At 36.3% G+C, this 15,515-nt stretch overlaps 1 protein-coding gene across 5 annotated transcripts in view; it reads left to right on the top strand.

Moving 5' to 3' along the window:
• CDKL5 (cyclin dependent kinase like 5) overlaps nt 1-15,515 on the top strand; it is a 131,413-nt gene that overhangs the window by 65,331 nt on the left and 50,567 nt on the right. For all 5 annotated transcript variants that reach the window (XM_071430445.1, XM_071430442.1, XM_071430447.1 and 2 more), the window contains 2 exons: nt 10,868-10,913; nt 13,933-14,069. In XM_071430445.1, coding sequence (XP_071286546.1) covers nt 10,868-10,913; nt 13,933-14,069 — 183 coding nt within the window. The remainder of the gene's footprint in view (nt 1-10,867; nt 10,914-13,932; nt 14,070-15,515) is intronic.

The raw sequence follows: 15,515 nt of genomic DNA, 5'->3' as shown, positions 1-15,515 counted from the left end.
AGTGAGATCATGACACTTTTCCTTCCCCTTTTTCCAAGAAGTATTTGTTTGTCATGCTTGGGCAGACTTTCACAGTGAACCTAAATTCTGTGTGGTTATCCTTTTTTTTTTTCTCCTGGCTCAAGAATACATGTGTTGTGTGTAAGATGTAAAAGGGCAACATGTTAGTCTTACTGGTAGGGGCAGTTTTTGCTAGAAGAGCTTTTTTTAGTCTTCCAAGAATTTCTGTGATGTTTAGGCTTTTTTCCTCCTTATTGAAATATAAAGGAAGATATACTGATCTGGCCACAACTTTTCAGATGCTGAAGAAACTGTCTGAAATAAGTCCACAAACTCTCTTTCTTGATTTAGCTCCTAAGTTGAAATTTCATCTGCAGAAAATGCTATTTTTATGAAAACTTAGCTGCCATTTCTTCTTCATCTGTTAGTAGTAGCAGAAATCTTCCTGCAGATTCCTTAATTTCCACATGTATGGTTGGCTTCTCAAGTTAGCTAAATTACCATGCATCTTGTGTAGAGGCAGCCCTCCTGTTCCTCTGACCTCTGCAGCAATGATCAGGGGGTGTTTGAGTTATGAATTTTGCCTGCTGTCTTTCTTTTAGCAGTTTAGAATAAATTTTAATCTTAATGCTTTCTATGAAGAAGAGAAAATTTCTAAAAGGAATGCGTTTTTAGATGCTGCACAGAGAAAAACTGCAATTTTCTTAAAAAGGCAAGAATTTCTCTCTCATTTTCCAGAGAGTGCACTGTCTTTTTTTCCTCTGCAAACCTGAATGTAGAAACTTTGAGAAGAAATCAGGGTCTCCACTTAATTACCCATCAATATACAGATTGGAAAAAACTTCTAAAATTTAATTTGCTGTGGTATGAGCATAATGTCAACAAAAATATTTCTTGATGAAAAAGACCGAGAGAGCAAAAAGATGTCTTGTAAATGCCACAAAATCATTACAGGCAGAGGAGGGTATTGTTTTCTTTCTGTAATACTGTTGTCTAACGTGAACTGAAGCTTGAAAATACAAGTGGCATTTCCTGTTCAAATTTATCATTCCCTGGAGAACAACACAAAAAATATTCTCATTAAAGATCTGGAATAAGTGAAAGGGAATGACAGATTCCTAGGGTTAATGCAGACATCTATTAAATGTTCCATAGCCAAACCTAACAATGAGCTGACACCAAAACACCAACAGTGATGGTTGCATTAGGTAACACCTTTTACATACCAAGTTGCACGAAGAAGATAGGGTTACAGTGTTACACTAATTTGTGTACCCAAAATGTGAGGAGGAAAAGTTTTCAGTTTAAAACTTCATTTTATTTTATTTTACTTTATTTTCCTTTTATTGGAGGCACTAAACATAAAAGTTGAATTCTGGACAGGAAGCCCATTGTAGCTCAGGCTTTCCCCCAGATGTGGAGTGCTTACCATTACTAACTAATTAATGTGTCAAAACCAAAAATAACTTCTACCTTGGCTCTTGCTTTTGCTCCAGAACAGATCTGGAATGGCTGCTTGGTATCTGAATAGGCAATTGCCACCTCTGGTTCTTTAAGGCCCACTGCAGAATACAGAGGAGTTGTTGCTGCCATTTGCACTTGAGAGGTGTTAAAGTTAGGGCAAACCTTGTTTCTCCTTGTGCAGCGTGGAAATGACAGTAGCTGCTGCTATGTTTAGGTGTTTTTCTTTCAGCACTGAGAGCCAATTTTTTTCTAAGATAGTGTTAAGCTGAGTTATCCAAGTTTGAGAAATCCTGTTGTAGCTTGCACACTAAAACAAAAATTTAGTTGGTATGTAAAAATTGTTAACATAGAATTAATAGTAGTACTTTATGAGGGATGGATGGATGAGTACAGACATTTCAGAAAAGATGGGCTAAAAAGAAAGGGGAATGAAGTTTCCCTTTGTGGGGAAGAGTGTCTCAGATGTATGGTGGTATTTTCTGGGATGGTGTGATGGCCCACTCTTAAGGGAAAAGTGGGTCATAGTAGATGGATGATACTGTGGTTGAGACCCTGTGGTTCAGAGCTAGAGGTGAGACCAGAAACTGTGGCATTATTTTGGTTCTTTGCTGTAAACCACCTGATCAATGTGAAAAAATGGGCAAAGCCTTTTTTATGCAGCTGATGATGTTTCTGAAACACTTGTTTTTCAGGGGGGGAACTCTGACCTTGTTTTCAGGGGGGACTTTAACTTCCCTGGCATTTCCTGGACAGGCAGTGTGGTGGGATGTAAGCAGTCCCAGAGATTTCTGGAGGGTATCAGGGAAATTTCTTGATGCAGGTGATGGAAAGACCAGTCAGATTATTAGAATAATTGGCTGCAGTGTTTGCATAATAGTGGAGCTCAAGACCGTGAGTACATTGAGGAGAAAATGTTAGAAAGTACAGACCTTGAATAGAGAGTATTCAAAAAACTGATAGGTGGAGAGATTTCAAGGGAGGCAGCTCTAAAAGGCCTCTCTGATGTTCCCATGTAGGTGCTGTAGATACCTCAGCAATCTTAAATGTTTCTAGATGCCCATGTTTAGGCTACTGAATCATGACTGGAGTGACTGATCAATGTAGAGCTCTTAGAAGTTTGAACACACAACTCACATACAAAGATCTGAGTATGGATGTCTTAATCTGAAACTGAATTTCATCTGAAGAGTTTCAGCCTCAGGAACCTGCTTGACAAGTTTGCCCTTGGTTCACAGTAGGTCTTGATTTACAGTTTAAAGAAAATGCCTGTTAGATTGTTGATGAGAAAAAAGACAAGCCCCAAAAATTTTAAATGTGTAAGTACCAGATAAAAACTAAATTGTATCCACTACAGAAATAAAGATTTCAAAATTAAAGCTTGAGATGTGATAAACTTCAGAATTTCAGCCAGTCATGCTGAAACTATTTTGACTCTGAGACTCAGGATATCAACACTGAGGACTCTGACAATGATATATTTTTTTAATAACCAACCAACCAACCAAAGTAACTATTTTCTAATAAGTTCTACCTACTCTTGATTTACAAGGTGCCCAGGAAAGGAGCATTGCATTATAATAAGAAAAAAAATAATTAGGAAATACAGTGTAATTATAAATGTCTTGTTGACCTCTGAATCTGTGGAGTCAGTGATATCTTAAAGGAAGCCATGAAGGTAGTACAGTTTGCCTTGCTGCATTTTCTGCTTTGCTATCACTTGTATTACAAGTGTCAAGATTATGCTATAAAAAGTAATTAAATAATGCTGGTATCTGTCAATGCAGTATTATGCTATTTATAAATAGCTTTCATTTTCACAATTTCCAGTGTTAACAGACCAAAAAAAAAAAAAAACTGAACAAATAGAACTGGAAGAAGACTGAGGTTTGAAACTGAAATTACTATTACTGACATTTCTGCATTGCAAGAATTTTATAGACATGTACTGAATTTGGTTTCTGTTTTACATCCATGGTTTGGATTAAACAATACTGTCAAATTATATGGATTAGTGCTACAACAGAATGAAATGAAACACAGATTATTTTTAAAAATTGCTAAAATAGTACTAGTTTATTATGAAAAGCTAGAATAGCTACATTTATAATGTTTAAAGCTGTTTTTTATTCCAAATCCTTTTCATTACATTATTGTACACATTCTTTGGAGATGCATATTTACTTTCTTGCTTGGAGAAAATTGTGAATGAATATGAAAAATCCACTTGGAAAAATGGAAGTTCTGATGCTAACCACTATCATCAGCCCAATAGCTGGTAGAAAACACTGAGTGGTTCACTTCCTTTCAAGTGTTCTTTTCAGGGTAGTATGTACACCCTAAATTAGTAGACTGCAAGTTCTTGAAGAATGTAAAATGCATGCTTTGTAGTGCACTCCTTAGGATTCAGGTGTGCCTCTTCACAACTGCTCAAAGCAGAGGCAGCTCCAGCACGTTGCTCCAGATCTCATCCTGGTGGCTTTTGAATGCCTTGAAGGCTGTTCATAATATCCCTGGAAATGGGGGCAGTCAAAATCAGCAGAAGTGCCTCCAGCCCCAGCTGTCTGTCCTGTGAGCCTGTAACCTTCCTGCAGTCTGGAGAGCCCCTGGCAGCAGCACCATTGCCACCTGAGCCTGCCCCGGGGCTGGAGCCCCAGTCTGGGAGTCCATGGACACAGATGGCACACTCCTTTGGCTTGTGGATTCATCTGATAAATGGATGAGAAAAGCCTGCTGTTTATGACTCCCTTATTCTAGGTTGATTTAAACACTTGATTTAAAACAAATAAGTAAGGTTGGTAATGCAAGCATTTGCTCGTGACATCTGAACAAACAGTAAAGTTGTTGCAACTTTTTCTGAAGGACATAGATAAAGAAATCAGAGAAACTGTTTCAATCTGCATGATTTTTTTTTTAAAGTCTGTTTCCATCATTACCTGTACTTACTGGTAATTTCCTGCCAAACTTGTAGCTCAAGGTTCTGGCCTTTTCTTGTGCTTCTTTCCCCAGTGGAATAGCTGAGCTTATATGGCTGCTCCCCTTGAAAATCTTTCAGAGTGGTTTAAGCTTTCCCCAGTCCTCTTGTTCTTCTTCTCCTCTGAGGAGACAGTGTGACCATCTTCCCTAAAGTAGCACATCAAATATAGAACTCTTTGTTCCATTAGGAGTCTTCCCCTGCACTTAGATGGTTAGTAAATAACATTCTGCTTTCAAGAGATAAAAAATTGATTTGTGGTGATTCACTCTAGGTGCTTCTTCTCAAGTAAACTCTAACATATATGTGTTGGAAAAATTCTAAGCAATTTTCCAGTAAATAAAGGCATTGTGATAACTCAGACATACTGTTCTGTCATTATTTATGAAAGACTCTGTCTCTTCCTAAAAATAAATAGGACTTTTAGATTAGAAAGTAATTTCCTGAAAATTCTCCTATGCTAAGAGTTGTATTGCTTAGATAAACCAAGTTGTGAGGGTTTTAGCTGATAAACAGAAGAATTGCAATTTTCTCAAGGGAGAAATAGAAGGGTGAAACAGTGAAGCATCTCTTGAGGGAAGTTCTCTAAAGTTTTTTATGTGTAGAAGAAGACACAGTATGTTGTGACTTTATATTGCCAAACTGTTTGAAAAAAGAAATTGCATCATCTGGCACATCTTTCTCTCTAGAGAATATTTTAATGTACTCCACTAGATTTTGAAAGTAATTGCCAGCAAAAGTGTTGAGACAGCAGGAAGGTGGTGGTGGTGTAAGGCAGAATGGAGATGGAGTCAGGACAGTGTCTGGGCAGTGACTTAAGGGCTTGGCATAATTGCAGGTAATGATGTCTGTGACCTCTCAGAACATTGATTTCCTGGCTTAGTTTAAAAACTTTTGTAATTGCAAATGCCACATTTATGATACATTGATCTGACTAAAATGCTAATATTTTATGTTCCTGTTTTGAGAGTAAATTTGAAAAAAAAATTTGGTTGTTTGTTTTTTATTTTAAGCTTCATTTTAAGCAACTGATGAAAAATACTCTACCATCTTGTAGTGGTTTTCTGGGCTTTTGTTGCCTTGTGGCTGACTGCTTAATGTTCTGGGATTTTGCAAAATCAAGATTATTGAAAAATCTGTTTTAAATACTTTAATGTTGTAGAACATATTATGCAATGTTTATGCAAATCAGAGTAAAATTGTACTACTTTGAAAAGACATTAGCCATTGGATATGTTTGGCTGAATTTTGTTGATTTTTTTAAAAATTTGTGTCTTTGCTGTGGCAAACTAAATTGTACAAATGTGATAAATGATCAGTGAGGCTCAAACCAGGTTATTGCTCACTTCTAAATAATTTTTCTGACATGTGAATGCTCTCTGTGATTAGAGAATATGATTGATTTAACTTTTCCTAACAGAAGTTGAGTTTGGGCCTAAACAGCCTCATACTTGTACAGATGGAAATGATGAGCCAACCACAGAACTTGCCATATCATATTTTATTGCTTCACTTAGTAGATCAGTGTGAAATCCTGATGTGATGTACTAAATAGGGCTGGAGCAGCACCACCTGAGTAAAGGCAGCAATGTGCTGCTTGTGCATGGGATGTGCTCAGCATTGACTGCTGCTATCTCTGCTCACATTTGTTGATATCTATAAACATTTGTTCTTTCAGTTGCTTAAAAAATCCATGCTTGAGAAATTCTTGTACTCATAGAGGGTGAGGCACTAAAATTAGAGGTGAACAATGTAACTTTCAGAAGGTCGGAGTGTTGCGTGTTTTTCAACAATCTTGTTGTGTACCTGTGCTGTGTATCAGATTTTCCATGATTTGCAAAAGAGAAAGGAAGAAAAGTCCTAACAGAAACTTGAAAATAAAATAAGGACAAACATTTAAAGAGATTTCTTTTTGTAACGTGACATTTTCAAGAATAGGATATACTTTCTCTTTCCAGACAATAATGGTTTTAGTTCTAAGATCTTGATTTATGCTAAGCAGCATCTTTTTCCTTGAGTACTCCCATCAAGGATCTTTCAAGAAAACAACAGAGATACATTACTCTGCTGTTCTGACACTTGTGTCTTGTGCTTTATATAATTACATATAATAAAAGTGATTTCTGTCATACAAATTTTGTAGAGACAGTGGAAAAATAGGGGACCTCTGGTCTTTAAATGAGATAAAATTAAATGATTTTGAATTAGGAACTCTTCTAGTTTGATAGTGATGACAGGAATCACCAGCTATGACAATCTTGTGAGGAAAGCTCAGAGAGAAACTTGTGGGTGGCAAGGAGCACAGCAGTGAAAATGCTCAGCTCTCATAGCCATGCTCTCCTCTGGGGTTAAAGGGGCAGAGAGTAAGGCATGTCCTTTCTCCAGAGGCAATTCCCACCGATATTTTGAGGTATAGGAAAGGACTGAACCTTAATATGAAGTGATTCCTCCCTCTAGGGCTGGAGGCACCCTTTTCCCATGAGCAGGTATCTCCTTCCTCCTCTCTATCACTATATTTATATGTGAAGAAAATTGAACAGAAATTTTTGTCTTAGCTTCATTAAAAGACATTTGCAGGTTTGTACATGAAGAGACATATTTTGCCCCATTTTAGACACATGTAATCATGTAGCCTGTATAACCAGTTTCTGTACATCCTTAACTTTTACACAGACTTTTCAATAATATTAATCTCTTGTTGTATGTTTAAATTTAAAACTGTTCTTCCTATAGTTTTATAACACAGCATGTTTATAATATACATGCTCAATAATCAGAGGTAATTCCAGTGTTAAGAGAGATTTGACTTCTGTGTTTGCAATTTTGCTGTTGTTGTAAACTCAAATATTGAGGCCATTTTTTTTATTAGAACATGGTAATGAGGTCCTTAATAATAGATGTGGCTGAGTGAAGCAAAATTACAGCTAAGCAAACTCAAACTTTCCTACTTCATGATATAAGCTGGTAGTAGTAAGTAGTAAAGATCAGAAAAGATTATATGAGGTTTTTTCTTTCCTGAGATTCATTGAAATCAAACATGGAATCAACTAGTACCAGCTTATCTACCTAGGTGATACATTGAATTGGCAATGACAATTTTCACACTAGGAGTTTGATACTGAGCTATTGTATAAGTAGGTTTCAGGCTGAACATTGTTTTCAGTAGCATTCTGTTTCATAGTACAATCTTGAAAGAACACCCCCTGAAATGCAAAAAAATACATTTTAGTGAATGACAATTCTGTTTTGGAGAATTCCAATTTAGCCTGTTTTTGAAGAGCAGAAAACCAGTTCCACAAAAGAGCTCAGATCTCCAAAATGTCTTGTAAGTAGACGTTTAAGTAACAAAGTCTAAATTCAATCTGTAAAGAACCTTTCAGATTTGCCCAGAAGTCTGAATTATCACTATTGAATTTCTTGCTTCCTCTTCATTCATCTGTTTTTCTTTGTATCCCCTGTTCTGTCCATCTTCTCAGGGCTCAGCAATGTGGTGTCTGTTTACTTTGCACCAAGTGCCTGTCAGTATTTGTTTGAAACTTCAGGTTTGGCCTGTGTCTGACCAGCATGTCTCTCCTAATCCAGGAAGGGTATTTTTACCACCTCTATTATATGCCTTCTGTATTCATCCATACACAAAATTTATTACATGTTTTCAATTCTGTATTAGCCTATGTTAAGGAAAATTATGTGCAATGGCTGAATCTGTTGCACAGTCTACATATGCTGCTGACCTGCAACATCATACAGGGTACAGGAGACTGAGTTCTTGCTGGTTCCTTTCCCCAAGGAAGGATATTCTGTTTATAGATGACAAATTTCAGACAATTTTTTTAAAATTTCCTCTTTTTATTTCTTGCATTTCTTTTTTAAAATTTGGTGGAAACCAGACATCTAGTTCAAAATTAGCAGGAGTAATGGAAATAGAGGAACAGGGCATTTCAGATGGGTTCTTTCATTTGAAACTAATTTAAAATTATGAGGGGTGCCTGTTTTTTATGTCACTTCATATAAACCATTTAGTTGTTTTAAAGCACATGAGCAAGAACTGAGAAATGTGCACTTGGCTGCAATTTTCTGTGCTGTCAGATGGAGCACTCCAGCTCTTCTGGAGGTGTTCTGCATCATAGGGAAGTTACAGACCTTTTGTCAAGCAGGTGCAATGTATTCAAAAATCTATGGATAGTAATCTTCAGTGTCCTTGTATCCATTTTAGCCTTTTTTTGACTGCTTCACCAGTAGCACATTCCTAGAGAATATAATTTACATAGGATGATACTCTCCAAGAAACCTAGACAAGAATGTTCTTGCTAAGATGGAACATAATGTTACTAGGGTAGCTCCTTAAAGCACCTATTGTCTAGTCTCATTTTGCTGCTGTTTCCCTTCAGGTTATTTAAATATTATTTGTTGGGTTTTTTTAAAAGATAGGGAAAGTGTCATTTATAACTTCTTAATTGCTTGTGACACCATTAATGATCATTTCACTGGTTTAATGAAATAACAGAAGTCACAAAGATTTGTAAATGAAAATTTCTTAAATGTTAGATTTTTTTTTAACTGTTTGGGTAACCTTTTCATCCCTGTTATTGAGGTCGTTCTGTTCTTTTTGTTCCTAGAACCACTCATGCCTAAAGTACTGTAAGTAGTTAGAGTCCTCCAGGATGTTTGATAGCATATCTTACCCAAGTCTTTGAAAGACCTTGACCCAAGAGCTTTTAAAACTTAATTTCCAAAGTAATCACATTCCATGTAATCAGGATATGGCAGAGAAGCCATGTGGACTAGTTTTCTTGAACGAATCAGAATTGCTGTCTATGTGAAGATACATGTTTCAACTCCTGTATTTCTTTCAGTGTACTTAGCTATTACTTGGACAATAAAAACACAGCCTTTTTGTGGTAGCTGAAACATCTAGAAAATTTTCTTTTACCTCATGGGAAGTAGACATGTAATACTAATAGATAAATTCAGTTCATCTGCAAAGTGGTGTATGCAGGCTGTCTAAACATAGGCATAAGACAGTCAGCAGAGGCTTTTTAGGGCAATTACAGTGTTCCTTGTCTGAAAAATCTTTCAGTGGCTTAATTAGCCAGACCACCTAGCAGTAGATACCAGAAGTCAAATAAACTAAATTTACTCACCCTCTCAATGTTCCTTCATACTCCTAGTAACTCTTACTATTATTGCTGGAATTAGAATTAATAAATATAGCAATACTATAACTCAGTGGTAGAAATATAATTAGTGAAATAAGTCTTTCAGTTTATTTCAGACCGTTCTTTCCATGTGCTTTTATTTTAATTGGGATCAGGTATTTTACAGGTTCATGTGTTACAATGATTTGAAATGAAAAATGGAGTAAATGTTTGTGTTACTTAATAACTGGTTATGCACATGTCTTCAAGTATTCTAGAATGGCTTCATTTTTATTGCTGTCCTCCAGTCTGGCCTTTGTATGCTATAAATAGTGGGATATTGCTGTTTTTTTCTTTTTTTAAACTGTGATGTTTGGTAAAGGTGTGTAAGGTAGATCTAGCTCATCAAGTACTCAGGTAGCCTCCTGCCTGTCTGCTCACAAGCCCTTACCCTGTGACTTTTAATGTTTCCTCCACTTTTAATGTTTCTTCCATGTCCTGCTGCTAAAGTTCAGTGTCTGCATCATTGTATGAACAGACCTGAACTAGGCTACCTTTTGTCCATGTGCTAAATGCATTCCTGGTCACACAAGAGAGAAACTTAAACAGAAAAATGTTTTAGTGAGTAGAGAATGCTAGAGGAATGCAAAGGCAGGTGGACATCAGGAAGTTATCCCTTATGACTGTTCAATAAGCATGGTTGAACACTGCCACATGCAATTACTGATGCCCATTTTGGATAGATTTCCCTTAAGATGACAAATTTTTAAAAGGAGGCACAGAGTGGCTACTTTCTTAATGCTGTATTTTTTTGTGGATATTTGAACTTTGAAGCCCAAAAACTTTTGGCAGCCAAAATCACAGGTCTAACTATAAGCTTTATACTGGCACAGTATTTTCAGTTCACCTCATAAAGATAAGCACCCATATTCATAAAGTGGTTAGATAAAAGATTGCTAGAGCTTCAGAATAACTAAAAAACAAAAGTCACAGGAAAAACAATTCTGAATATTTCTCTGTTATATATTACAAGGTGTGTAAATATGAACTTCTGGCATTTAACTCTATTGCTTTAGTCCTGGGGATCCTAATTGTGACATATCTGCTGTGTGTGGGTTTGTATTCCACTTGGCCTGATCACTGAGGTATTTCCCAGATTTTCAATTAATACTTTTGCATTGTGAAATTCCTTTTGGATGCTTCTTTTTTTCTTCCTCTGATGCTCAGGGGAAAAAAAGGCAAGAGAAAATGCACAAAAAATCTTGCTCATTTCCATTTCTTTGCTTTTATTTTACAGGAGACACATGAAATTGTGGCTATCAAGAAATTCAAAGACAGTGAAGGTAATCTTTTCTGCTGCATGATCTTTAATGTCAGTAACTACATTGTTAATATCTATTTAGTTAAAATGAAAAGTCTCATATAACAAGATATTATTTTAAAAAGATAATGATTTATTAGCTCTGTAAATATTCAAGGCACTTGATCTTTCATACCTTCCTAGAGTCTGCATTATACACTCTAATTAGATTACTACATTTGATGCATCTGTCTTAATATGGATGAGATTGTGGTGTTGTACATGCTAGTAAGATGCACCATTTGGAGATTGGATGTGACCAAAAAATGTAAAAAGTCCTCTTGTAATAGTGACTTGCAGAGTCCTTAGGCTTTATCACCCTTCATCTGTGAGAGGGTATCTAAATATCAGGGCAACTTGAAGCTGTAAATGGAGGAGACTGAAAGAAGTTGTTGAGAAGTTCAGTCACAGGAAGATAAATCTGGGAGCTCTCAAGGATCCATGGAGGGAGCTGGGTGTGAGGCAGCAGCTCTGTCCTCACTTCAGTGGGCTTGAGTCTCCAAACTTGCTCTTTGCCCCTTCACAGCAGACCCTGAGTACTCTGCAGCATTTCTGAGTTTGCTGAGAGGGAGGAAGAGCCAATTTCTGCAAGGATTAGTATTGCTGGCAAAGAGGAAAGGCAGGACACACAGAAATTACTCTGAGTGCTCCACACACACATTCCTCACCAAACAGTAACAAACCCAAAGGACTGTACAAGACAAGGCTGGTTCTCTCACCCACCCTTGGGGTCAGGGAATCACCATATCCATGTCCTATATCCATAGGCAGCATTGGCAATCAGCCATGAGAGCAGCTGTGTGCCTTGTGTGCATCAAAGTCAGCCCTGAGCCCCAGAGACCTGCACAAACAGCAGTGTGAGGTGTGAGAGGATGATCCTGGTGGGATGTGATGCTGCTGTGGTTCTCTGTGTACTGAGGCTTTAGCCAAAAGTTAGCAATGTTGTTTAAGGAAACAGCAGTCACTTTATTTTATCACCAAAACTTTCTGGTTTTGCTATCCTGCAGGACTGCTGGTGGCCACGAAGGTGCTGTTGGTTACAAGGGCTATATTTTTCAGTCAGTCAGACACAGCAAAGTCTGATTTGCATCTTGTTTTGCACAGTGCAGTCTCTGCTTGGCATGTCATTTTCCCAGACACTTGAAGAGTAGATTTGATTAATGTTTTAGCTCTGCTGTTCAGAAATCTGTTTTAAATCTCTGTCAAGGATATAGAAGATAGTTTAATTGTGGTGACCATCTTTACCAGGTCACAAGAGTATCTCAGAATTGCTTTTTGGAACTTGTTGTGGCTATTCAGTACAGATCCTAGGAAGTAAATCTCAGTATTAAGCCCTAAACAGGATTATTGTATTAGCTTGTCTACCAAAAAATGAAAACAAAAAATACAGCATTGCCATTAGGTCTGGCTTTCCAAGGGTATTACATAATATCAGTTTACATGACTGATGACTGCTTTTCAGATTTGTAGCTAGTTGTTTACAAGTTTCTGGAAATATGACAGAAGTTCTTTTGATGGATTTGATTCAGCCCATTTCACATCTGTCTTGTTAATATGGTAGTTCATTAGAAGTTTGAATATACTGTAATTGTTTCTATTGACATTTTTGTTTCACTGAATTTTTGCCGTTGTTTGACATATGAATACTAAATGTGCTGGAAAGTGACTGTCTTTTTTATAGATGAGATTATGCAATCAGGCTGATGCAAGCCAACATCAAGCACTCAGTTTTAAAATGAAAAGATTTAGATTGCTCTAAATTATATATTTTTTAATCAAAACATTTGTGATTATAGTATTTTGTTTTCCTTTTCCCTCCTGCTGCACTTCAATTTTTTATTTTCCCCCTCTCTCTTCTGATGATGATGAGTGCGTTTGCCTGACCAGTGTTATTTGCTCTCCCCTGTAAACATCTTCTGGCCTTTTGCCTTGGGAAAACAATTTCTCTTTCTTGTTTCTTCTTCTTCTGTCTCTAACTGTCTTTGTGGTACACAACCTGCAAATGTGATTTAGTTTGGAATTTATTCAAAACAAGCATTTCCCATTTTGTAGCTCTCTGTTGTAGATAACAGTCCTAAGTGATTAAGTGCACTGTTTCTATGTGCATGAGCAAATTTACTGAATTAATGGATTTCATTTTACTAAATGAAAAATAAAACCTAATAGTCAGATTTGCTTCACATATCGTTGCTAGTATCCTTTAGAACCTATTTAGTTCAGAGCCCCTTAATGGTAAGCAGTGTATGAAGCATTAGTGAAGCACTCCTCCTTTTTAAACATCTTTCAGACAATTAAATTGTCAAATCAGTTAAATTAAAACTAAATTTAATTAATGAAACAGGTAGATTTCATGACTCCTTTGAATTAGATTCAAGACTTTGTTGCATCAATACTTAACTCTACTTCCTCCTGTGGCTGCTGCACTGGTCTGGCATTGCTGAATTTCCTTTGAAAGCCATATGGGGAGCATACAGAACTTAAAAAATCTTCAGTCTTAAAATTTGCCATGGCTTTTGGAAAATAAAATAATTTCAGCATCAAATACATTTATTTGGTATTGGTCAAAGATGAGCTTTGCATTCCAGTGTTCTGCTGAGGACAGCCTTCTCAGTGGTTAATGTGTTTGTTGTGTATTTGTGGGGTATAGCATGTACACACACATGAATGTTTTTTTGAAGCATATTAGTTCCCTTCATAATGAAAAAAGATAGAAACGCAAACAATTTATTTCTTATGACTTTCTCAGCCACAGAAAACCTTTATGGTAGTGATGAGAAATCTGTGAGGGTTGTATAATAAGCACAGTCATCATTTACCTCACTTCCAATGCAGAAGTATGCAAACAGAGGGTCCACGCTGGAAAATAAGCTTTTTTTTTCTCAGTGTCTAAAACCAGAGAACTTAATCAGTGGTTCAAAATGAATCTTTATAATGCTTTTTACTTGGAGGGTTTGTTTTGTTTTTTAATCAGCTTACTCTGTCACTTTTACTTCACACTCTAGAAAATGAAGAAGTCAAAGAAACCACTTTACGAGAGCTTAAAATGCTTCGCACTTTGAAACAGGAGAACATTGTGGAGCTGAAGGAAGCCTTCAGAAGAAGAGGAAAATTATACTTAGTGTTTGAATATGTGGAAAAAGTGAGTTGAGTTTGTAGTATCCTTGCCACAGTTAAATTATCAGCTTACTAAAAATGTATTTAAAATTGCTTTTTTTTAAAAAAAATTAAGTGATCCTAATCTCTAAAGAGAAGCAGCAGAAACTTTATTACAATGTGTTGTGAGACAGCAACACTGATTACTGGTGTTTTTACGTCATGTCTTGGTATTTATTTTAAAAAGTTCTTCCATTTGTGAATGCCAACATGTTAAAAACTATGCAGACTGGAATACATATGATTTGAAGAAAAATCTCCATCTGAACCCTTTAATCCAGTTTAATTGTAAAGCTGGATAACTGTCCTGTTATGTTGTGTAATGAGTCTTGACTTAGTCTTTTAAAACAAGATCATAGACTTTTGACCTTGGAATCTCTTTCAACTTTCTCTACCCTTCCCTGTTAAAAATAGGATTTGTTTGTGTATTTCTGTAACAAGGCCACTATCAATAGTTGCTTAGAGGGATTTGGCAAAGACCACTGTCATTAACTCCAATCCTGACCTCATTTTGAAACTATTCCAAAATTTCTTTAGATTGGCCTACTACTGCCAAGCATCCTGATCTGTTTCCAGGGAGAAACAACCTAGAACAGATTGGTCTTTTGTCATTTTTGCAACCTTCCTGATGAAGGTAGACCTTCCCTCTGAATTCTAACCATTTAGCATTTCTTTATAGAAACACTTAGATGGTATTCAGATACACAGAGTAAAAGAAAATGCAGGTTTAAATATGTCTATAGCCTTCATGAGATACTGTTTTTTTGACTGAAGTTTTCATTTAATTTCCTGCCAGTGTGGTGTTGCAGTCTAGCTGAGAGCTAGTCCTCTGCAGTCAATTTTCTCTCATCTAAAAATTTCTCACCTTAAAATGGTGTCTCCTTTACATCAAGTTGACAACTTATTTTGTCATATACCTTGACTACATAATGTGAGGTGACCTATATTAGCCCACAATTTGGGAGAAATCAGTTTTGGTTTTCACCAGCAGATCAGCAATTCCTAATGTGGTGGATCTTACTTGGATCTAACATTCAAAGTTTAACTTGTTTCACCCATGTTCATTGTAATTGTTCCAGACACATGAAATGTCTTCGATCACGTACCAACTTAGAACATATATTTAATTTTCTGTTGTAGTTGACTTGACTAAGCTATCTGGAGAAGTGGGTTGAAAGAGCAGCATAAATAAAAGATATTTAATTGATCTGATAAGGGGTATATATTAAAAAACTGGTTAAGATCAGTAAAAGCACCAGGCTGCAATATCTATCATTATTTACATCAGAATAAAAGAATTTTGTAATAAAGATAGGCACCATGTCAAGTTTGTACATAATTTCATTTCTGTATTAATGTTCATCTTTCTTTTCAGTTAAACTTTGAAATAAATGAACATTTCTTATTTTCAGGTATCTTAAGTAGTGTCACC

This window comes from Agelaius tricolor, unplaced genomic scaffold (genome assembly GCF_023055355.1).
Source record: "Agelaius tricolor isolate 1412-34295 unplaced genomic scaffold, bAgeTri1.0.p SCAF_7, whole genome shotgun sequence".
In the NCBI taxonomy this organism is placed as follows: Eukaryota; Metazoa; Chordata; class Aves; order Passeriformes; family Icteridae; genus Agelaius; species Agelaius tricolor.
Note: the sequence above shows the minus strand (reverse complement) of the source record. Positions and strands in the feature narration are given on the sequence as shown.